Below are 21,709 nucleotides of genomic sequence, written 5' to 3' on the forward strand. Positions count from 1 at the left end.
CCTTTTCGAGACAAAGGAGCGAATCAAGTGCGAGATCGGATTTACCCCACAGTCGCTTTCTCTCACGGCAGAATCCTGAACCGAACGCAATCACACCTTTCATTGAGCTCCACAATCCCTTTTCGCCTTCTTTTCATTCATTCTACTCCGCCATCACTTTACTCTCTCCTCCAAAGCACGTTCAAAAACAAAACTATGTCCTCGCCTCCTCAAGTCGACGTCTCCAAGGCGGTCGGGTTCAAGCAACGGCCCCAGCGCGTCATCTATACCTCTCGCGACCTAATGCTCTATGCTCTCTCTGTCGGCGTCCGCCAGGATGAGCTCCAGTTTCTCTACGAGAACGAATCCTCCTTTGCCGCTTTCCCGACCTACCCTCTCGTTCTCCCTCTTAAGAGAGACAACCACGGCGTTTCCGTCTACGGCGGCGGTGGCGAAGATGTCCCCGGCATCCCTCCCTTTGATCCCAACAAGCTCGTCCATGGCGACCAGTCCCTCGAGGTCCTGCGCCCTCTGCCCCTTGGTGGCGAGTTTGAGCTCCACACAACTGTCACGGGTGTCTATGACAAGGGCAAGGGCATGGTCATTGAGCGCACAACCCAGATGGTCGACCCCAAGGATCCCTCGAGACCGTACTCGTCCATGAAGGGCTCGGCCTTTGTCCGAGGCGCCGGTGGTTGGGGTGGGCCCAAGGGACCTAAGCAGGAGTCTTATGAGCCTCCCAAGGACAAGCAGCCGGATGCGGTCTATGAGGACAAGACAAACGATGAGCTGGCCATCCTGTACAGACTGTCGGGGTAAGCAGACATTTCACACCAAGCAATGATATCGTGGCCAATGATGGTCAAGCAACAGGAGGGTGAAGGGAAAGGACACTTTGCTTATTTTACACCCGCCCTCTTCTTTTTCAATCATAGCGACTACAACCCTTTGCACATCGACCCAAAGATTGCACCGCGTGTCGGCTTCAAGAAGCCCATCCTGCACGGCCTGTGCACCTATGGCCACGCCGCCCATGCCATTCTCAAGACCTTTGGCCAGTCCAACTCCAACGCCCTTAAGTCCATTACCGGACGATTCACTGCCCCGGTCTATCCAGGCGACACGCTCGTTACAAAGATGTGGAAGGTTCCTGCAGAGCACCAGGATCAGGAAAAAATCATCTTCCAGGTCCTCGCCAAGGAACGCGACCAAATTGTCATTAATGGCGGATGTGTCGTTCTCTGGACCAACAAGGGTCCTCAGAGCAAGTTGTAAAAAAAAAAAAAGAAAGAAGGGCAGAATCGAAATATATCCTGTGCCTTTTGCGACATGTAAATACATTAAGAAAAAGGCTTTGCACATCAATTAAGAAAAATATCATTTATTGAAGATAGAAGTATCATGTATCGCACAAGACAGTCGAGCTTATCGTTAAGGAAACTTGGTTATATTTTGATGATGACGGTTGGCAAGTCATTCGCCGAAACCAAAGGAAGGAGAGAAAAGATGAAAAGGGTTTTGTTACAAGTTGGGAGAGTGATGGAGATTGATATGAGTACAGGTCTGCCCGGAGCATAATTGTCCGGGGCCAAGAGAAGCGCGAAGCACAAACAGAAAAAAAAAAAAAAAAAAAGGACGCATTGCAAACATAAAAGAACAGAGCTGGTTCTTCGAAAAATGTACCCATTGCTTAGGATTGTGGTCGAAAGGCAGAAGAGGAAGGGGGATAAATGTACAAGAGAGGATTGAGAGGCAAATAATCATGCCCAACACTCTAGGGAAACACGAAAATAATTATTCGTCCCTGAGCGCTCAAGGTGAGGGAATGGATGCGATACTTTCGAGGAACCAGCTGGGAGGATGACCAAAAAGAATAGAAGTCGGGAATATGGGGTATGATACAAACAGCAACAACAAAGGGTGGAAGACCGCTTATCCTAAGCGGGTTTAAAAGTTCCTAAAAACATCTAAAAAAAAAAAAGAATGCACAGCAAGCCAAGGTCAGCCTTATATCCATGAGATATCGTCGTAGCCGTAGCTAAAGGGATTCGAGGACTTACTTTGTCTCTGGGGCTCGGTCTTTTTGGGCCACACCTTGTTCTTGTATTTCATCAACTCCTGTCCCATCAAGTATCCGTAGCGGTCAAAGAATGCGCCAGGCAACTCCCAATTGTGTGGGTCCAATGGATGTCCGTGGCAAATGGCGCCGTCGAGCAAAAGCTGGCAAAGCTCCTCAATGTCGTACTCGTGCTGATGAATAATCATCTTGGCGCGGAGCTTGGGGCACGGGATCAAGTCAATGCGGGTGTCGTGGGGTATCGCATAAATCTTGGGGTCGATCGAAGGGTCCGTCGCTGGAGGCGCAGAGGCGAGCGTGCGAAGCTCCATTTGAAGGCGGTAGCTTGGAAGGACATTCTGCTTCAAGCCGTCATCAAATGCCATGGTCGGGGTCGCCATACTAAACTCGTTCGTGTCTACATCATCCGAATCCAGGAATGAAGGCGTATGGCTTGAGAATCCATTGTCCATCGAACCCACTGAAAAGGTGAACCCGTTCTGGTTGGGAGAGAACGCTGTCTGGTCATGGAGTTGGCCAAATAGGTTTGCATTCGCTGTTACATTCTGGGGAGACGACATTTTACCACCACCACTGCTGCTGCCATTGCCGCCCGACTGGAGGTTGGTCTGAGCAAAAAGCGTTGCGTGAAGGTCGTCAAATGTCTGCTTCGGAAGCCAGCTGGCGGATGCAGTCAGGTTTGAACGGGCGGCCGCAAGAGGATCGAAAGGCGCGGCGGGAGTATTCATCTTGCCATCATCAGAGCCGGAAGGAGAGAACATTGATGGTGCCTTGTAAAGTACGTCGCTGTTCATTGAGAAAATGTTGTCATCTTGAGGATCAGCGAGTCCAAATGGCGTCCACGCATTGGATGTGGTAGAAGGCGTTGGGGAGGATGAAGACATGTTATTGAGTGGCATTTGGCTGGGAACAAATGCTTGCTTGACAGCATTAGTGTTGGCCTTGGCGTTGACGCTGGCACTGGCGCTGGAGGTGCCACTGGCATTGGCAGTCATTGCAGCGGCATGGGCAGCCATAGCGGCAGTGAGCGCTTGGTTCAGCATCTGGACCTGTGTAGCATGGGGGATACTGTCGTCAACAGGGACGGGTCCGGGCATGGGAACAGGCAAGGGGGAGGGCGCAGGTACCTGCGCAGGGGCCAATACAGGGCTGTCAGCTGTCATTGAGGAGGTAGCAGGTGAGGGATGTTGTTGGGGGGCCGAGAACGACAGCTTGCGGGCGGCGTGGTTCTCGTAATGGCGCCTGTAGAGCTCGGCCTTGACATCCTGCAGAAGAGCAGCATTGCCGGTCTTGCCCAGGGCGGACTCGAACGAGAAGACGACCTCGCGCAGATAATAATTTTCGCTCTGCAAAGATTCGATAATACCCTTGAGCTGCTGGGACTCGCGCTGGAAGCGAACGCTGGCGTGGTGGTGCGTGTCCTTGAGCTCCTTTATCATGTTTTCAAGCTGCTGAAGATGACGCTCTTTCCGGTCGCGGAAGGCGCGCTGGGCAGCTCTGTTCTGCTCCTTCCTGACGGCGGGCGAGGCTGGGTTGGGCTTGCGACCGGGCTTTTTGCGGGTCTTTAGGGGGGGCTGGGCCGTCGAATCTCGGTCTCGGGCGTTGTCAATGGTTCCGGTCTGAGCAGAAGACTGCCCAAAGCTCTTAAGTGAGTGTCCATCACCGTCGTCGTCGTCATTGATGTCGTCGTCGTCGCCGTCGTCGTCAGAGTAGCTTCCTCGGGCTAAGATAAAGGTAGTAGACCGTATGGCCAAGAGATAGATAGTTGTTAGGAGGGGAATTAGGATACGATGTGTGAAAGCGCACACTTTGCAGCAGGTGGTATGACAATGTACCATTCTCAGATGGTGGGGTTCCTGGGTAGGGTCTCTTGTCAGGACGATCCAGCGCAGCGGGTTTCTCTGCCAGCTGGGGCTGGGCTGCAGCTGTGGAGGACATGATTGATGGGTGGAGGGCTCAACTGGGTGCTTTGAAAGGGGTGTGGGTGGGTGGGTGTAGATAAGGGTCGTTCGTTTAGAGAGCGAGCACTTAAAGATAAAAAAAAAAATAAAAATAAAAAAAGAGAGAGAGAGAGGATGGGGGAAGGGCGCGGCAAGGAGGAAGGAGGTTGAAGAGGTGAGTGTGAGTGTGAATGTGGGTGTGAGTGATGGAGATGAATGTGGAGAAGGAGGACGGGAAGAGGAGGAGGGATCAACACGGAATCGGACTCCACATAAAAAGAAAAGAAGAAAAAGTCGGTGGCAAAGAAAAAAAACGGGACGAGGAGGAGTTGAAAGAGAAGGACGGAAGAGTGGGGTGAGGTGTGGAATAAAAAAAAACTCGATGACCCCCACGTCAATTGTGCCCTGTAAGTGCAAGCGGAGAGAGCAAAGGGCTACTTTGCATTTACAGAAATGCAATTTATTGCTTTTGTTTGCAGAACCGACGCGGACATGTAGGCCCATTGCTCTATTTTCCGGCATCTGGCTCTTCCCACTTTACTCCACACTCGCTCCACAAGAGGGACGCCATGCCATCATGTCCTGTTTTTCCTGATTCTGTTCCTCTTGCTGCTGCTCAACCTCCTCCAGTGGAACCACACCACTGTACTTCGTGTGGAGCAAACAACAACAAGCACAACGAGTGAAGACTCCTTTAATATAAAAGCGTGTGCACACACTTTAAAAACTTTGTACATTAGCCCCTAAGTCTCCGGCACCATAAAACAGCCACTAGTCTATCACGAAAACGGACCAAAGTTGTGGGAGAAAGAGAGAAGGAGCAAACAACGTAACGCAGCTTGGCGACCAACCGACGCATTAGAGTTATTCATGTGTTTGTCCAGGAGATTCGCTGCTGGTGAGCATGGCCAGCTGCGGCTGGCTGGCTGCATGTATAATATATTATGTTGAGAGCAAAATATGCATAACAAGAAGCACAAGTGCGAACCTGACTCTTTCTTGCTTCCGTGTTTACAGCATTGTTGTTATGGCGTTGAGGAAGACCGGCCTTAGGCAACAAAAGAACAAATCAGCATCTACATCGATGCTCGCAAATATCCTTTAGAACTACTGCTCTGCACTTTATTAAAGAGAACAGCGGTCCTCTTTTTCCGAATCTCTTTGTCACTTCGCAATTCTCCTGCTCCACAAATGGACTATCATCATCAACAAATATAAACATGGGCTGTGGTAATATACACCTACATGATTGTTGGTATTATACACCGGGTACTTTTTTCTATTATTCCTGACAACGCGAGTGTCGTATGCACAATTATCAGGCCCAACGTGTTTGGGTATGCAGCCAAGGCGGTTGCATCGGAGCACCAGAGGCTATCTAGGGAAAGTGCGGACACAGGGATGACCACCTGCTTGACAAAACGTTTGGTCCGCATTGACGCCACCCAAGTAATCGGTGCGGGATTCGCGGCTTTCTATACTCCGCTCCATGCCTGGCCCTCACCTCAACTTGGTTGGTGTTAATTTACCCCAACACAAATGATATCGCTACTATAGAATATGTATGCCGACTCTCGTCATGGTCGTACTTAAACACGGTTCATGAAAGGAAGGCGTGAAGGGACCACGCTAATAAATAACACGATAAATAAGAACGCGAAGAAAAAAAAAAGTAAGGGTGCGAAATTGGAGAGAGAAAAGCACATGGCAACGGATGAGAGAGCAAGAGTGCTGCCAAAAAAACACGAGAAATGGCTTATTGCTCCCCTGAAAAAGATAAATAAAATGTGTCAGGCGTGGAATGGCGTTGTCGAAGGCTATCCTTCTACGTGCATGCATTAAGATACATTTATAGGACCACATTGGTGTAGATGATCGACACTCATTCTGAGCAGAGCAAGGACAGCTTGTACACGCGCGCTTTTACACGATAAGAGAGGGTTCAAAAGCAAAAGACTTTTCTTTCGTTCACTTTCAGGTGCAAGGGCGCATTCGTCCACTCTTTTTTTTTTTTTTTTTTTTTTTGTGAGCACAAGACCTACACCACACCAGCCAGAGTATATAGAGCAGAGCAAGGGACCAGGGCTGGACAGCGTATCTGAAGACGCGTTTTGTTTTGTTGAGCGGGTGATGGCCCTTGCACATGTCTGCCTGCGTGGAACGATGATAGAGATGTAGATAGTCTATGCCCCCTACTTTTTCGTTCTCGCTCTCGTCTGTCGCTGGTATATAAAGCCGTTGCCTGTGTGCAGCTTTGAAGATTGGTATGGCTCATGCGCCCTAGTCCACTATATTGCAATGGCGATGTATCGCCGTAGGAATCGGACTAGTAGAGGCAGCCAATCATAGCCCATAACGAAGAAAGAGAGGGGCAGAGCGAGCGGGCTCTTTGGTCCTATCTTTCAGAGCGAGAAAATAATGAACCACGCACGCACCACATATATATCACATACGTATCATGTCGCATACTTGAACGCATGGACTCTACACCCCATAGCACACGCTTCATTTGCATATCGAACATGCAGACCATCCCCGGTACCCGGATACTCCATCCCCTTGCCGACTCGTTTCATTCCTTCACTACGGCTTTCTAGGGCTTCTTCTTCTGTCTCTTTCCCTCTCCTGTCCCTGCAGCCCCATTCCCATTCCCATTCCCATTCCCATCCGTTATCTTTTCCTTCTACATGCCGCAAAGGCACACACAGACGCTTTTCATACTCACTTTCATTTTTCATTTTACACTCGTACATGCACATGGTACATCTGAGTACAATATTCATGCCCCTGAACAGTTCTTCACACTCCAACACTTCCTATCCTCTCATCTCCTCATCTTCTCATCCCATTCTTTGTGCATCATTCCTTCTCCCTCATCAACATCAACAACAACAACAACAACAACAACAACAACAACAAGAACAACAACAATAACAATAACAATAACAGCAACAACAACACCTTCTACCTGTCCATTTTTAAGCACCACCCCCAATGGAGAACATGTTCAACACCGACTCGGGGTTCAGACCCCCGTCGCCCCTGACCTTCTCTTCCGCACCTGGCCACAGTCTCTTTGGCGACGCCCTTGGATACGAAGGTATACGCACGTAACTCAAGCACACTTTGACTCTTCCTATCATCATACACTCTGAATAACAATCTAACCAACTTCACTCCCTTGCATTCGAGTAGACTTCCGCTTCCCGAACCAGGACTTTCTCAACATGCCCGCTTCTCCGGGTCTATCTTCATCCACATTGCCGCCGCCACCGTTGCCCCCGGGAGTCGCAGGGCCAGGTGCAAATAACATCCCCAACATGATGATGATGATGGCCAACGACCCCTCCATGAACCTCTTCAACCCCTCGGAGCAACGCTATTTCTCAGAATTCCTCGATACTTTGGTTGTCGACCAGGACTTCACATTCGACCCAAGCGCTATACCCAACCTACCGAACCTGAACCTCTTCTCTCAGGACGCGCTGATCCCTGGTGGGTTCCATCTCGATGCAAACAGTGCCTACGCGCCAAATCCACAACAAATGCAGCATCATCATCAACAACAACAGCAACAGCAGCAGCATGGGATGGATTTAGATATGTCTGCTTCGTACAGCAACGTCGACAACGCGCAAGACCAGGGGCATCCGCAGCCGATTTCTATCCCTGCGAAAAGAACAAAGACCAACAAGGCCACGACAACTGAAGGACTTGTCTCTCGCAAGGGTACTCCAATCTCGAACACCGACACAGCCACAACCCTCAATCGCCACCACCATCACAAGATCGCAACACCCATCCACCAGCTGTCCAAGCTGTCCCTCGAAAACAATCAAGCGAATTACCAGCCAGGCACTGCTCCTAATGGACCATTCAGGGCCAAAAAGAATAAGCGCGAGCAGCAGGAGGAAGGAGACGGGCCTCAGAGGGAAGGCGAAGAAGAAGACGAGGATGTCGAGGACGAAGAAGGAGATGAAGCGGACAGCAAGATGACGGATCCTATTCAGGCGGGCAGTACTGTGAAGAACGGCAAGAGTACCAATAGTCATCATCATCGGTCTTCGACGTCCTCTACAGCCTCGTCATCTCTGTCCCGCTCACAGTCGCAGCCGCAACAACCATCATCAAACCGGCAAGACTCAGTATCGGACGAATACACCTCAGACGCCGCCACTGCTGCAACAGCGGCGTTCAACTCGAACGGCACTAGCACCACCAACGATAACAACTCCTCAGTGACAACAGGAGCCGCAGCATTGACCTCGACCTCGACCGCAAGACGCAAGCCCTACAAGGAGCTTTTGACCGAGGAAGAAAAGCGTGCGAACCACATTGCCTCAGAACAGAAACGCCGCAACACGATCCGCAACGGCTTCAAGGACATGACGGAAATCATCCCGGATCTGAAAGACGTCAATAGCTCAAAGTCGACGATCCTGTTCAAGGCCGTAGACTTTATTAAACACCTCGAGCGCAGGAACAGGATTTTGCAGGAGAAGGCCAATCAGCTCGAAGCGAGGATGCATCTTCAGCAGCAGCAGCAGCAACAACAACAACAACAGAGGGGTTCAATGCGTCCGTCGCATCATATTCAACATCTGCAACAGCAACAGCAACAACAACAACAACATCCGCACCAGCACCAGCAACAGCAGGGGCACCCACTTGGTGCGATGCATTACACGCAGCAACACCACCATCACCAGCAGCAACAACAGCAACAACAGCAACAGTCGTTGCATCTACACTCTTCTCACCAGCTTTCGTATCATGCTTCCTCGAGCATGGACGATAAGCGGCTACAGGAGATCCCTAACATTTATCCCGTTGCTATTAGTCGGTAGAATACACTATACCACTAATAAAATGATACCCCCCTCCACTATCATCACCATTTTCAACACTTTGCGTTCGCCTTTCTGATCATTACTGTGTATTTAAATTATCGTTACTAGTGAAATAAATATAAAAGTGAATGGCGGGATATGTACAATGGGGATGAGGATGATGACAAGGGTAGGATGCTTAGCTACATGTCAAACTCTGGGGGAAGAAGGACCATCAAAGAATGAAAGAAAACAGAAGAGGCGAGTAAGAAACTCTCCAGGCGGCGTGTATAACCCGATATCACGCACGATTGCTCCGTCTCCGGACCCAATCGCCCGGTCTACCCGACGATGCCATGGGTCTCTCTGGCGGTACTCCTCCTCCACCGCCTCCACCGCCTCCACCACCCCGACCGACTCCTGAACCAAACCCTCCACGACTCATCATTATCCCTCGCGCGTGTGGCATCTGCATCATACTCCTATTAAACGGTAGTGGACGCGCCGATGGAGGAGGTGGATGGTGGCCCAGTTTTGAAATGCCCAGCCCACTGCCGCTCGATGAATTCGCTCCTCCTCCATCGCCATGTCCATAATATCCGCTTCGACTGCCCCCACCACTGCCAGCACTGCTGATACTACTGTTGCCTCCGCTACTGTTCCCGAACCCGATTCTAGTCGGGGGCGGATGATATCCCATTGACGGGGGAGGAGGATGTGGTACATTCTGTCGATAGGATCCGCCGCCCGCACCATTGCTGCCACTGCTATTGACGTTCGAGAACGAAGACGACGGCCCACCTCCACCGGTCTTATTCCGATGATACGCATCTTCCGCATGATGATGATAATGGTGATGATGGTACCCATCTGAACTTATGCTCCTGGACGATGACGACGAAGATGTCGAGGAGTGAAGCTGACGGACTTGGGGTTTCTCCGGTAATCCATTATTGTGGACATGGCTGCTGCTAATATTACTGTTGCTGCTGTGATTTCGACTATGGGATCCCATGTAATCCGCCCGCGGATACTTATTCGAAGGGAATGAGTCCCCATGCATCATTGCTGTTCCAGAACCGAACGAACCAGCACCCGATGCTCCTCGACTTGATGATGAAGTAGATCCGTTTCCGAATGTTGGTGTGATACTGCGCTGCCGTTTTCCTTTGTGGGCCATCGCGGACGATGAGGAGGAGGATGACTGAAAGAGCGCAAAGGCTGTGCTGGTCGGCGTAGGTGTTGACGCCGTCGAACTCGACGATAAAGATGAAGTGCTCGGTTTCCGTGGAATTTCCAGGTTTAGCTTTGACCGGTCAATCAGACGCTCGTGCTCGCGTCTGCACCAAAAGAACAGCAAAAGAGAGAAATAGGTATGAGTGTAAGCACTTTTGTTCATAAACACATGGAATCGTACATGATTCCATGATGCTCGTTCATTCTTACACAGTCCTCATACCTCTTCACAGTTGCCCTTGTCGGTTCTGTCCTCTTGTTATGATCATGCTCAGAAGGCCGTCTCACATTCGCCGGTCTCCTTGTCTCTTCCTTTACATCCGCGAGCACCGCCATCCCACTTGCCACCGTCCCCTGTGGGTATGGCGCCGAGGGTGCAGCAGGTTCGATTCCATTGGTAACGACTGGCTTCTGTTGCTGCTCTTCTTGCTTCTCAGTCGGTGTTACTCCAGTACCCTCCTGAGGCTGCGGTGATGATTCTGCAGGCGCGGGCGATGGTCTAGGCGCCTCCTTCTCCTTCTTTTGTAAAACCGCCCGGAAGAGTGAGAAGAGTCGACTCTTCTCCTTTCTCAATTCCTCCAATTTCGAGAGAAGGTCCTGCTCCACCGGATCTGGGGTGTCTTCTTCCATGGCAACAGCGACAACCGTGGCGGCTGTAACTGCAGGTGCAGACGCAGTTGCAGCAAGGGTTTCGGTATCTCTTGGCACAGGCGTCAATTCCTTTTGTACCACAGCAAGCTCTCCCTTCTGCTCTTCATCTATTCCTGCTGTTGTTGCTGCAGTGCTGGATATTGAGGGCGATACCTCCACCGTGGCGATGCTAACGGTTGTTGTCATTGCGTTCTCTGCCAACGCATCGCCAATCGTCGCACCCTTATACTTGCTGGTGCCATCACTACTATGTGCTTTTTCGTTCAAAATTGCCGTCGTGTCCTCCGACAAAATCTCCGGCAGGATCTCGGGCATGGTTTCAGAAATGGTGCTGATAATCGACCCCGGAGGCGAGGAGCTCGTGACCCTGAGATATTCGCTCTTCCAACGACTCTTCACATTCATAACGCCACTCTCTCCTGCCCTCCCCGAAGCGGTGCGTTGACGTTCATGGTGCTTCAAGTGGCGATGGTGATGACGATGATGATGATGGAGATGATGATAGTGATGGTGGTCCTTCTTTGGAGGTGATCCTGATATCGAGGGCGACGCTGAAGTACCTAGGCAGGTATTTGTGTGGGAGCGAAAGGCGAGGCAAGGGACAGCAATTAGTTGAGATGGGGACGTAACAACATCAGTGGAGTAAACAAAGCAGCACAGTGCATGAGCAAACCCAACCCTCCATCCTCGATACTCTGCTCTTTTCGTCCTCCCCTGCCCTGTGTCTTTTTTCTTGTGCAGTGTGTGTTCGTTCGCAACGACCTGCTCTTGTTTTTTTTTTTTCTTTTTTCTTTTTTCCCTCTCGGGTGATTTTTATTCATTTCTTCAACAGCCCTCGCCTCGACATTGAGTGGGCGTCAAGGTCTGTACGATCATCGGCATATTATCATTCAAACAGCAAAAACAGCACAAGCTAGACAGACAGAACAATAAAGCCGACTTCATTTTGAACGACTCTTCTTTTCATATTAGCGTCGATTGCCCAAATACGAAGTAATGACCATGCTATGAGAGAGCGGTGACTAGTTGCCAATATGTCCCCGTACACCATAGCCCCACCCCCCACCCCCTCCTTCGCCCCAAGACCCCTTCTTCTCCCCGTAACCCGCTAAGCCAAACACTCGCTGCTGCCTTCCAAAGACGTGTGGGGGATACAAATTGAGCTGAAATTGGGCACACATGTTCCAACGATACCATTTCTCACAGGGGTGATCGACTCGCCTAGAAAGGACTCGTCCTCTTCGGTTGAGGCCTCCTCCTCTTCGAGTTCCCGTTGGTGGACGATCCTTTTGGCTAGAGCACGACGAATGACGGCATTCCGTTCTGGATCGACTTGTAGTTCAAATACTGTCATTCAAGGGTTGGTGTCGTGGCGATCGGTCGGTCGGTCGGTCGGTCGGGAAAGGGAGAGGGAGAGAGAAAACAGCAAAGCAAAGCGATCTCTTTTTCTTCTTTTCTTTTTTTTTTTTTTTTTTTTTTTATTCCTCGCTTCTTTTCTTTCCTGTTGGGGATTCGGGTGTGAATGAGTGCGTTGGAGGGCAAGTAGAGATAGGCTGAACACAAAAGACGCCGGATGAGTGGGGTCGGTTTATGGGTTGTCTGAATTGAGAGGGTAGAATTAGAGAAGCGCGGAGTGTGAGAGAGAAAAAGAAGAGCCAATTGAGTTCACGTTTCTTTTTGGCGGGTTTGTTGTGATGGAGATTCATCGCTCTCCAGAACACTATTTCTTTTACACAGTGTTGAGTGGGCGTACAACACGTTAAACCTTATCCCACGTCTGATAAACGTATACGTGGCCTCCACATATCTCTCATAAAGCTCACCAGCGTGAAAGTCGAGCCAGGTTGAAAGAAGGAGAGAACTGCATGGTGAGAAAAAAATAAGAATAAAAAAAAAAAAGAAGAGAAAGGAACGAATGAACACCGCGATATTATAGTACTTTTGTGCTGTGTCTCATGTTGCACGCAGCATGCCTTGGGCGCAGGAATGTTCGAGCATTTGTTGCGGAACGGTTGAGGGTCAACAAAGGGAAATTGGTGTGCATTTGTTAATCATGAACGACCATGTTGTCGTAGCAGGCGCTCACTTTCAGTACAATAACCCCTACAGTCCTCGAAGCAACGCGTGTTGTTGAAACTGTCATCTGCCTTTTGCTTCCTCTTCCTCTTCTCCAGGTGCGCTCCACGACGATGATCTAGATCGAAGAGAAATGCTAGAAAAAGTCAGCTCGATTTTCAAGACTTATGGTTTTTCGCAAGAGCATCGAATGCGATGGTCAGCTCTTTGAAACCCTGTTTCCAACAAAGAATGTTAACCTGCGGTCCCTGAAAAATTATGGAGATGGGGTTCAGGCAACTTCGTACAAATACTTTTCAAAGTGTTGAGTGCGACGCGTTGTTGCTATGCCAAATATGGTCAATGGTCGAGTGGGGTGCATGAGCCATGGACTAGCGCAGTTTAAAGAACATTCTCATATCGGAGAAAACGACCTAGTCTTTTCAGCGCGCTGTCCATGGTCCCTCGGTTTGGACTTCTGAATACTCAAGTCATAAGCCATTTCCTTGCTCCGAAAGCGACTGTTGACAACACCGCGCTATAAACCCCTAGCATATCCAGCCATATGTCGCACATCCCATTGCCCTGCAAGAACCGACATGACCAGGAAAGTCGCGATTGTTATGATCCGGCTGGGAAGATACAGGGAGGAGGAGGCAGTCTGGATGTCGTGAGGGTTCTGGTTTGGTCTGAGTGAGAAGCTACCGAGTCATTCTCTTTTTATCTGATAGACAAGAAAAGAAAACGTCAACTGGCGAATGTTGTATACTCAGAGTCAGACCATATTCATATCGTAACTAGGAAACATAAACTCTTCTAGTTGTACGTTAAACCTGATAGTTCACTTGGTAAATATCCTCCGAGCGTGGAGGCGAGGCTCCAAATCCCTTTCTCACTGGTGTTTTTCAGCAAAGATGATAATATGGCATATGAGAATGGCGAAGCGCATAAAGTTGCAGTGTTGACAATCGCCATCCTTTATGCGAATTCCATTCGGCTCTTTAGTACAGTGCATGGTTCTCTTTTTTTTTACCGCGTATTGTCCCGAGTCCAGAGCATAGCAGTGCAGCTGTGTAACGACTTGCGATACGGGTGCTATTTCCACATCGAGTCTCCAAAGGACGAGAGTCGTCTTGAGTTGAACATCGCTCTCCAAAAAGCGATATAAAAAGGTCTGTTTTCTGCCCAGGCGCACTCTCGCTCCGCTTTTACCACCACCCACCACCATCCACAATCACTGACAACCATCCACAACCATTTATCACCAATTCCGGACCCTATCCTTTGAACGCTGTCTCTTTGCAGGCTTCCCGCAACCCTCTTGGCCATGAGGTGTGTGGGGAGCATGCCATGCTCCCCAGAAGCGCAGCCGCGCCTTCCAAGCAGACCATCCATTCATCCAAGAACCAGACTTTTAGTTCGTCGATACTATGGACACGTACTAGGCCCTTATTCACGCCGTGGTCTTGTCTGCCATTCGTAAAGGTACAATGGATACCACCACTAGGGCGAGACGCTCGCTTAGCCAGTAAAGCCAATTGCACCCACTATAATGACGGCAACCGTGGATATTACTATTGTCCGAGTTCACCACTACATAAACCCAACTACGCTCACTCTAAAGGCGAGTATACCACTCGATACCGTAATGGCGGCTGGTGGGGGTCTTGATATTGAGCCAATCACCCCCCCTTTCGCCTCGAACCCAATACGAAAACGTAAGTCATCATAAATACGGAGCTGGCTCAATTTGGTTCACTGCTCCTGAAGGAAAGCTTTGCATAACCTAATACGCTCTTTACTTGCTTTGCGACCATGACAACTCCTATGGTGAACCAGCACTGAGTGGGAGAAACAAAGTCGATGATAGACTCTACGCGGAGGATTGTTAATACACCTCGACAAGAATCCTAGCGCGGAAAGTCGGCCAATGGCTCGAAGAGCTGATGGACGCATGTGGTTTGAGGACAGAGCGAGTAAGCCGGAGCTCTTTCGAAAGGGCTTTACGGAATTCAGGACATCAACGAGGTCATCGGCTGGACGACGCATATGCTGACATGTGCAGCTCTTGTAACACTAGTTAAAGGTGTACCATTCAACCATAGTGATTTCGATGATAACCTGAAATAAATCGCTTTTATTTATCTTTTTTTTTCTTCGATGGAATGGTCGACCCCCTAGAAAAAATAGGAGCACAGCACAGCAGCTGCCAAAAATAAAAAATGAAAAAATGGACTGTGATTGATATCAAGAATGTTGGCTGTGGCTTGCCGTATTTACATTTTTTTTTTTTTTTTTTTTTTTTTTTTGACCCAAGCATTCGTTCAGTCGCTCACTCACGGACGGACCAAGACCGCCATTGTTACCTTTGTTGCCCCTACTTTCCGTCCGTTGGAACCAAGGCACCTGCTCAACTTCTCTCCTTTCAGAACACATTACATCCCAAAGCGAGGAGCCGAACTAGAATTCCATCTCTATAATGCCTGTCTCAGTCGACGATCCCTTCCTCCTCGCGAGTTTTTCCTCCACCACTCACCAACACCAGCAACGCCAGGCGGTCTGCTGCACACCCGAGGAAACACGGTCTGAGCCGACGCAGGAGCAGGAGGATGCTGCCAGCCTTCTCGTTGTAGCTATCCAGGGTGAGGGCGTTCAGCTCTTCAACGTAGGTTTATGAACCACCCGTAGATCTGGCTGTTGGTTCGATCTGGCTGAAGGAGCGTGGACTGACCAGACGACTATCAATTATTTCTTGATATATTGTGCATTGTAGACCGCGGATCAAAAATGCATCCTCTCCTACTCAACACCACCAGGATATTCGTTTACAGGGCCAGCCCAAATCCTGCGCAAATCTGCCCATCTTCGCCATATCTATGCAGTCATTGCCAAAGGAACAGATGTCCCTGTAAAAGAAGAGGGGAAGGTCATTTGGATGTGGAAGGACGAGTCATCCTCGCCCTCAGTCACCAGTGTGGCTGATGCAGACAATGCCATGCAGGAGGATTCTATCAAGTCGTCTAGTGCCCGTAAAACTGTGCATAAGGTACGACCGACTCTATGGTCATCATATCAAAGCGCGTGAGTACATGACCAGCTAAAATAATACCTTGCTCATTTTTACAATTGGCATTTTCGATACAATAGTTCGACCATAAGATTCACCAGCTATTCGTCTCGACATTGCTCCCCAACCATGTGCTGTTGACCAACTCAGACGGCAGTATTTCGCTTGTTACGGAGGATTTAAAGAGGGTTGTTAGCACTACAGAGTTGCTGACTGCTCCTGCGACAAAATCTTCAAAGAAAGAAAGGAAGGACGTTGCTCAGAATCAAACAGGCACCACGATCTGGGCAACCACATACAACACAACGGGGTCATGGATCCCTTCAAGCGCTCTTGCTCGCAATATCCTTGTCATCATGACAATTGTGAAATCGAGCGAGGAAAAGGTTGTTGCAACTCTCTCATATGTCAACGAAGAGCAGCGCGGATTCTCAACATTCGGTCAGGTCGAAATCAGTGCTGCCGCAGGCTCATCCGGATTCTCTTTTGACGTTAAGACTGGACAGCTTTCTTTCCTGAGTATGTCTATCATACAGATGCAAACATTTACTGCAAGTACGATCAGAGTTCAACGATGCTTACCTCCTGTCTCTCCCCTTCACTTCATAGCTGCTTCTGGTCAGCTCAAGATTTACGACTTTGAAGTGAGCCAAAGAGATCACATCGTTAGTGCTTCAGAGATTCTGACACTGCCTCTCCCAGGATACGCTGTTCCAGCGCTTGCCTCGACAAGGGCCGTTAAGAAGGGCGGCAAAGCAACCCCAGCGATCGACACCAAAGCTCAACATGTCGACACCCTCGCTCTCGGAGACAATTACCTAGCTATTGCTGGAATCCATCAGAACGATGGTAAGTCAGGAATCTGGCAGACTTATACATTCTCTCAGCAGCATTTACAATGGACGGTCACTTACGATTATATCTATTTACTTGGGACATTACAGGCAAAGAAGAGCAGACGTTGACTATCTGGGACACTAGATACGGCACCCTCCAGGCAAAGCACGTCGTTCCTGGGCCCTACAGCGCCGGAAGCACAACCTGTCAACTCGCTCTTCTACCCGAATCTGTTCTCACTATGACCATTTCTACACTCCACAACACCACCATCAAGTCTGACATCTTCCTCTGCCCCTTCTATGCCGAACCAATGTCGCTCCTGGGTGCTATGGGCAAGATGAAAGATACTGCTCCGTTCCTTGGACAAAAAGGATCCATTCTCGCTCAGGACGCATACACCTCAACCACGACTGCTTTGCTTACCCCTTTAAATATTAATGGAATCGCAAAGGCCAAGGATATCATTGTCAACGGCGCTGATCTGGAGAGCACATTGGCAGCAGGCCAGGCTACAGAGAAGGAGGCTCTGGAATCTTTGAGCTCTGAGTCCAGAACAGCATCTGCGCACGAGTTCGAGGCCGTCTTCTTTAAGCACGTGAAGCGTCAGACCACCGAGGCTGTGAAAGATCTGATGGAACGGTTTGGTGTTGATGCGGATGAGGCCAAGGCTGCTGTTGTCGCCGCTGATGAGAAGAGAGTCGCCATCTCGAGGCAAACCCAATTGAACAAGACAGGGAACACTCAGGACATGGAGGTTGATACTGAGCCAGTGGTCAAAGCTGCCTCATCGGTGATGGATAAAGAGAAGTCGAAGAGCAAGAAGAACAAGCAAAAGAAGAAAAAGACCGACAAGGTCGACAAGGCCGACAAGAAGGCTGCAAAGAAAACAAAGGCGGACGATAAAGCCAAGGATGCCAAGGATGTCCTTGACGGTTCTTCATCAGAGTCTTCGTCGGATGAGGATGAGGATGAGGTTGAGGAGAACGAGGTAGTTGTTTTGAGCTCGGATGATGAGCACAAGGACAATGGAGGCGAGGGCGAGGATGAAGATGAGCAGGATTACGAGGTGACGGAAGAGCAGGAACGTATCCGCAACGAGGCCTATTTGAATGCGCTGGACGAATGGCGCAAGACCGAGGCAGAGGCGATTAAGAAGTACAAGACGCAGCGCCGTCTTTTGCGCGCAGGACGGAAGCAGACGCCTCTCCCAGAACTCTCACATCATTTCCTCACAACAGTCATCGGGCGGTGTTTTGCTCACCAGTCGAACGGTCAGCCCGATATGAGTTTCTGGCCTGCCAAGGTAATCGAGTACCTACTTGAGAATCAGCTTGTTGGCAACTCAAATCCCGGTTCAGGCCAGGCTGGTATTGCTCTGGAGCTTATGGAGCGTGAGCAATGGCCACTTCTCGAATTGGCGGTCAAGAAACTGTACGATATCCCTGAGATGGACATGATTGTCATGTTGAAGCAAGTTATTGGACTCAACAAGAACAGGGCAGGGACCACAGCATCAACAGCGCCATCAACAACGACAGTAGCGGGAGCAGGATCCTCAGGATCGCCATCGCCATCAGCACCAGACACTCCACACTTCTTGAACTTGATCATGGCGGCACCTAGGAACGACATATTTATGCAGCAGGCTCTCAAGCGGCTGACTACAGATGATCTGTCGGTCGTTCTTGAAATTTTGAAGGGTTGGATGGATATTTGGGGTGAGCGCGGCGGTATTGGACACCAGAACCAGCAACCAGATAGGAAGCAGCTCCCTGGAGGTCTTCCTGGCTACGGTTTGGTAAGCATTGGTATTCATGAAGTACATTATGTTGAGCTTCAATGGTTGGATTGCTTTTATCTAACGTGTCTATTATATTTTTTGTTGTGTTTGTTCTAGCTGGTTGATTTCACAACACTGATCATGGATGTTCATTTCCCATCACTGATCCTGTCGCCACAACTGCACCCAGTACTGAAAGCGATCCAGTTGCTGATCCAGCGTGAGACCGAGATTTCGAACTATCTGGAGCAAGCGCTGCGTGGGCCCTTGGGATTGTTTGACCGCAAGCACAAGGAGATGGTGCGTCGCAAGAAGATGGCGACTGTTGCTGGATTCTCTGCTTTTGGAAACCAGGGCGCCGTCAGTGGGACAGGTGGAGCTACTGCAGATAAGAGGAGGAGACGCAAGTGGGAGGGCGGCGAGGGAATCCCCGACTATGGTGTTGAGATTATTCACCTGTAAAAAGCAACAAGGGGAAGGCACACATGAACATGTGTATTTGAATTTGGAGAACATAGACTACCTCTTTTTTTGTTTGTTCTTAAGCATCTTTTTTTTTTCATAATAAAACCATTTTGCATTTTCTCAATTTTTTTATTCATGGGTACAGATGGGTTTCCATCTTATGACCGAGTAGGCCTGCGATAGGCCTTGAGGACGATATCTAACCTTTCCTCTTGTTCAGCAGATAAGAGCTCCATGCGATGGATCATTTCCTGGCGCAAAAGTTCTGTTTGTGCCGAAGATGTGGATGTGGAGGCAGAGTTGGCCTGGAAGGGTGACCAATCCGATTCGGCCTCGTCATGCTGTTGATGCTGTTGCGACGACCCTGTGATGCCTCGATTGGATTCTGTTGTTGATGTGGATATCCTAGCATTGCGGGCCTCCTGTTCTGAGGACCAGCGATCAGCGGACGAGGAACCTGTTACTGCAGGTAATAATGACGATTCTTTGGCAAGGTCCTCTGTTTTTGTGATATTGGCTGGTCTTGTAGAAGCAGGTGGGATATCTTGTGCGGAGACGACTTCCAGGACGACATCCGACTGTAATTTTATTGATCGTGGAGTAATCCTAGTTGAAAAAAAAAGGAAAATGTCAATAAAATGCGTTGATCCGACCAACCATGGTGGTGGTGGTGGTGGTGGTGGTGGTGGGACGGGGGTTGTATTACCTCTTGAAGGTGTTATTCCTTGCGGGCATGACGATTCCATTAGCATCACGGAGATAGATAGCGTTAGGAAAGACCTCGAGAATATCCTCCCAAGGAACAAGCTTCATCCTATGGGTCCGATCATTGATGGCGTTGACCCTGAGGGTGGGGCCTCCAGAGATGGATCGAAAGGCCTGGGTTTCGATGGTGTCTGGGAGTTGAGGAGAGTTGAGCCAGTTAAACATGGTGATCGGGTCCTGGTTGGTGGTATCGGTGGTAGTGGTATCGGTGGGTCTTGAAAGAAGAATGGAGATAAAATGAAGGTCGCTTTTTTTCGTTATTTGTGACATGACATATTCCGCCAAGACACCGCCCGGCTTGGACTTTTGCCATGTTAGGTCATTTTGTAGAAATGGTCTTGGCAGTGGCGATGCGATTCCACTTCTGGAGACTGCCTACGCAAACAATTACGGGGGGACGCTACGCCTTAAATGCCCGGGTTATCTGAACCTTGTGGCACCTTTATCGGTCGCATTTGCACCCGATGCCCCTCCTTCGAAGGGACTCTCAAGCCCTGACGCCGTCGAGATGACTTCAGGTCCAACTTCCAGGAACAGGTGCACGAGATCAATGCACACTACCAGAGGGGACATGCCATCGATGCAGCTAGAGTCGTCGAAGTGGAAGAGCATGAGCTGTGTATAGACAATCTCTGGGTTGTGGGGTATGCGTACGTCAAAAACGTCAATCCATCCGGTATTCTAGCTGGGACGGCGCTCCAAAGCAACAAACAATTATTATTATTGTTATTGTTATTGTTATTGTTATTATTGTCATTTTCGTCTTCTTCCCTCCATTTCATCCGCGCCGTCCTTTCAAATATGCCGTCAACATATATCAAGCAGGACATCATTACTGATGCAGATGCGATCAAGGAGGCGTACAGACCCACCCATTCTGGGCTTTTTGCGGTCGTCTATGCTGATGGTTCCTTCAACTCACAACTGGTGGCGTCCAGGGACTACAGCAAAGGAGAGGTGATCTGCAAGATTGAGGGCACCACACCTGGACCGAAAAAGTACACGACTGTCCAGGTCTCGAAGGACCTGCACATTGAGCTGAATTCTGACCGTATGTATCGTAGTTGGAGCGGATCAAGGCCTTGTACATTCAGATGGAAACTAGTCGAGGGCTGCACAGAGGGCAAGACTGCAGAGATCGGCATGTTGATTGTCGCAGCAGCAGCAGCAGCAAGGGGACAGTGCATGCATTGTGCATCTAACCAATATCTGAATGTTCTCGGTGGTTTATTTCGTAGTCGTATTCCTCAATCACTCATGCAAACCCTCCACCTCTTTCGATACTGACAGGATGGAGCTGATTGCTGCAGTCGAGATCAAGAAGGGTGCGTATAAGCTATTGGTTGACTGGAACTTGTACATGCCGTTATTGTCAAGGGAAGAAATTGATGCACTAACCGAGATACAGGCGATGCGCTGACATTTTTCTATCCTTCGAGCGAGTGGGAGATGGACCAGCCCTTCCCCTGCTGGTGCGGTGCAAAACAGTGCTGCAAGAGCATCCAGGGCGCCAAGTACCTGCCGACGGAGGTCATGGATCGCTACTTCGTTACCTCGCACATCCACGAGCTGCTGCATGAGCGCGATGCCGCTCAGAAATGAAGCATAGAATATTGCTGCTGGCAACAAGCCCAGAGACTCGATCAAACAATATATTACTGACGCCAGATCCCCCCGGATGCGCGACTCGATTAAATAATAAAGCATCCTGCTCATTGCATCGTGGGAATCATGTGATGTATGTGTGTCAACTTCCCTTTCTTTCTTCTTTCTGACCCTTTTTCCCGCTCTGCCATCATCCCCTCTTGCACGGCAGCTGCCCATCGATTCTATCACGCAGCGTGGCCAGATCCCACTCTGTTCCCATCCCCTTCCAGGAACAGAAATACCTCGGAGCGAATTAGGGCGTTAAAGCAGAGGGCGATGAAGGATCGACTCGACTCGCTGTAGCAAGGACACGCCCTCAACCGCGTCAATCTCGAGAACAAAGACCTCTCTTTCATCCTCTTGTCATCTGCACAGACA

The 21,709-nt window shown here is 49.6% G+C and overlaps 10 protein-coding genes across 10 annotated transcripts; 4 read left to right on the plus strand and 6 right to left on the minus strand.

The window, feature by feature from the left end:
- Nucleotides 1-195: 195 nt before the first annotated feature.
- BC939DRAFT_477922 (HotDog domain-containing protein) lies at nt 196-1,254 on the plus strand (the record flags this gene model as incomplete). Its single annotated transcript, XM_051558717.1, has 2 exons — nt 196-794; nt 915-1,254. 2 exons carry the CDS (start codon nt 196-198, stop codon nt 1,252-1,254), a joined length of 939 nt encoding a protein of 312 aa, XP_051411341.1.
- Nucleotides 1,255-1,368: 114 nt separating this feature from the next.
- Nucleotides 1,369-1,612, minus strand: BC939DRAFT_454233 (uncharacterized protein; the record flags this gene model as incomplete). The annotated part of the gene is made up of 1 exon (XM_051556039.1): nt 1,369-1,612. A coding segment is annotated over one exon (234 nt), but the record flags the coding sequence as incomplete, so codon positions are not given.
- Nucleotides 1,613-1,926: 314 nt separating this feature from the next.
- Nucleotides 1,927-3,994, minus strand: BC939DRAFT_503970 (uncharacterized protein; the record flags this gene model as incomplete). The annotated part of the gene is made up of 3 exons (XM_051560465.1): nt 1,927-1,946; nt 2,040-3,779; nt 3,892-3,994. 3 exons carry the CDS (start codon nt 3,992-3,994, stop codon nt 1,927-1,929), a joined length of 1,863 nt encoding a protein of 620 aa, XP_051411343.1.
- Nucleotides 3,995-6,841: 2,847 nt separating this feature from the next.
- On the plus strand, nt 6,842-8,843 carry BC939DRAFT_529655 (uncharacterized protein; the record flags this gene model as incomplete). The annotated part of the gene is made up of 2 exons (XM_051561525.1): nt 6,842-7,096; nt 7,192-8,843. Exons 1-2 carry the CDS (start codon nt 6,991-6,993, stop codon nt 8,841-8,843), a joined length of 1,758 nt encoding a protein of 585 aa, XP_051411344.1. The 5' UTR covers nt 6,842-6,990.
- A 66-nt stretch (nt 8,844-8,909) lies between these two features.
- On the minus strand, nt 8,910-11,506 carry BC939DRAFT_454239 (uncharacterized protein). Its single transcript, XM_051556040.1, has 2 exons — nt 10,285-11,506; nt 8,910-10,165 (listed from the first exon to the last, which is right to left on the minus strand). Exons 1-2 carry the CDS (start codon nt 11,115-11,117, stop codon nt 9,127-9,129), a joined length of 1,872 nt encoding a protein of 623 aa, XP_051411345.1. The 5' UTR covers nt 11,118-11,506; the 3' UTR covers nt 8,910-9,126.
- A 651-nt stretch (nt 11,507-12,157) lies between these two features.
- Nucleotides 12,158-12,597, minus strand: BC939DRAFT_454242 (uncharacterized protein). The gene is made up of 2 exons (XM_051556041.1): nt 12,536-12,597; nt 12,158-12,438 (listed from the first exon to the last, which is right to left on the minus strand). The coding sequence occupies exon 2, from the start codon at nt 12,416-12,418 to the stop codon at nt 12,191-12,193; it is 228 nt and encodes a 75-aa protein (XP_051411346.1). The 5' UTR covers nt 12,419-12,438; nt 12,536-12,597; the 3' UTR covers nt 12,158-12,190.
- A 1,883-nt stretch (nt 12,598-14,480) lies between these two features.
- BC939DRAFT_193307 (uncharacterized protein) lies at nt 14,481-14,971 on the minus strand. Its single transcript, XM_051550541.1, has one exon. It carries the CDS (start codon nt 14,814-14,816, stop codon nt 14,523-14,525), a length of 294 nt encoding a protein of 97 aa, XP_051411347.1. The 5' UTR covers nt 14,817-14,971; the 3' UTR covers nt 14,481-14,522.
- A 275-nt stretch (nt 14,972-15,246) lies between these two features.
- On the plus strand, nt 15,247-18,916 carry BC939DRAFT_503973 (uncharacterized protein; the record flags this gene model as incomplete). Its single annotated transcript, XM_051560466.1, has 6 exons — nt 15,247-15,432; nt 15,541-15,813; nt 15,915-16,353; nt 16,444-16,683; nt 16,779-18,472; nt 18,572-18,916. The coding sequence occupies 6 exons, from the start codon at nt 15,247-15,249 to the stop codon at nt 18,914-18,916; spliced, it is 3,177 nt and encodes a 1,058-aa protein (XP_051411348.1).
- A 161-nt stretch (nt 18,917-19,077) lies between these two features.
- BC939DRAFT_477927 (uncharacterized protein) lies at nt 19,078-19,849 on the minus strand (the record flags this gene model as incomplete). Its single annotated transcript, XM_051558718.1, has 2 exons — nt 19,078-19,525; nt 19,626-19,849. The coding sequence occupies 2 exons, from the start codon at nt 19,847-19,849 to the stop codon at nt 19,078-19,080; spliced, it is 672 nt and encodes a 223-aa protein (XP_051411349.1).
- A 497-nt stretch (nt 19,850-20,346) lies between these two features.
- Nucleotides 20,347-21,410, plus strand: BC939DRAFT_454247 (uncharacterized protein). Its single transcript, XM_051556042.1, has 3 exons — nt 20,347-20,735; nt 20,923-21,009; nt 21,093-21,410. Exons 1-3 carry the CDS (start codon nt 20,486-20,488, stop codon nt 21,284-21,286), a joined length of 531 nt encoding a protein of 176 aa, XP_051411350.1. The 5' UTR covers nt 20,347-20,485; the 3' UTR covers nt 21,287-21,410.
- The last annotated feature ends 299 nt before the right edge of the window (nt 21,411-21,709 follow it).

This window comes from Gamsiella multidivaricata (genome assembly GCF_025024155.1).
Source record: "Gamsiella multidivaricata strain RSA 2152 chromosome Unknown BC939scaffold_40, whole genome shotgun sequence".
NCBI lineage: Eukaryota > Fungi > Mortierellomycota > Mortierellomycetes > Mortierellales > Mortierellaceae > Gamsiella > Gamsiella multidivaricata.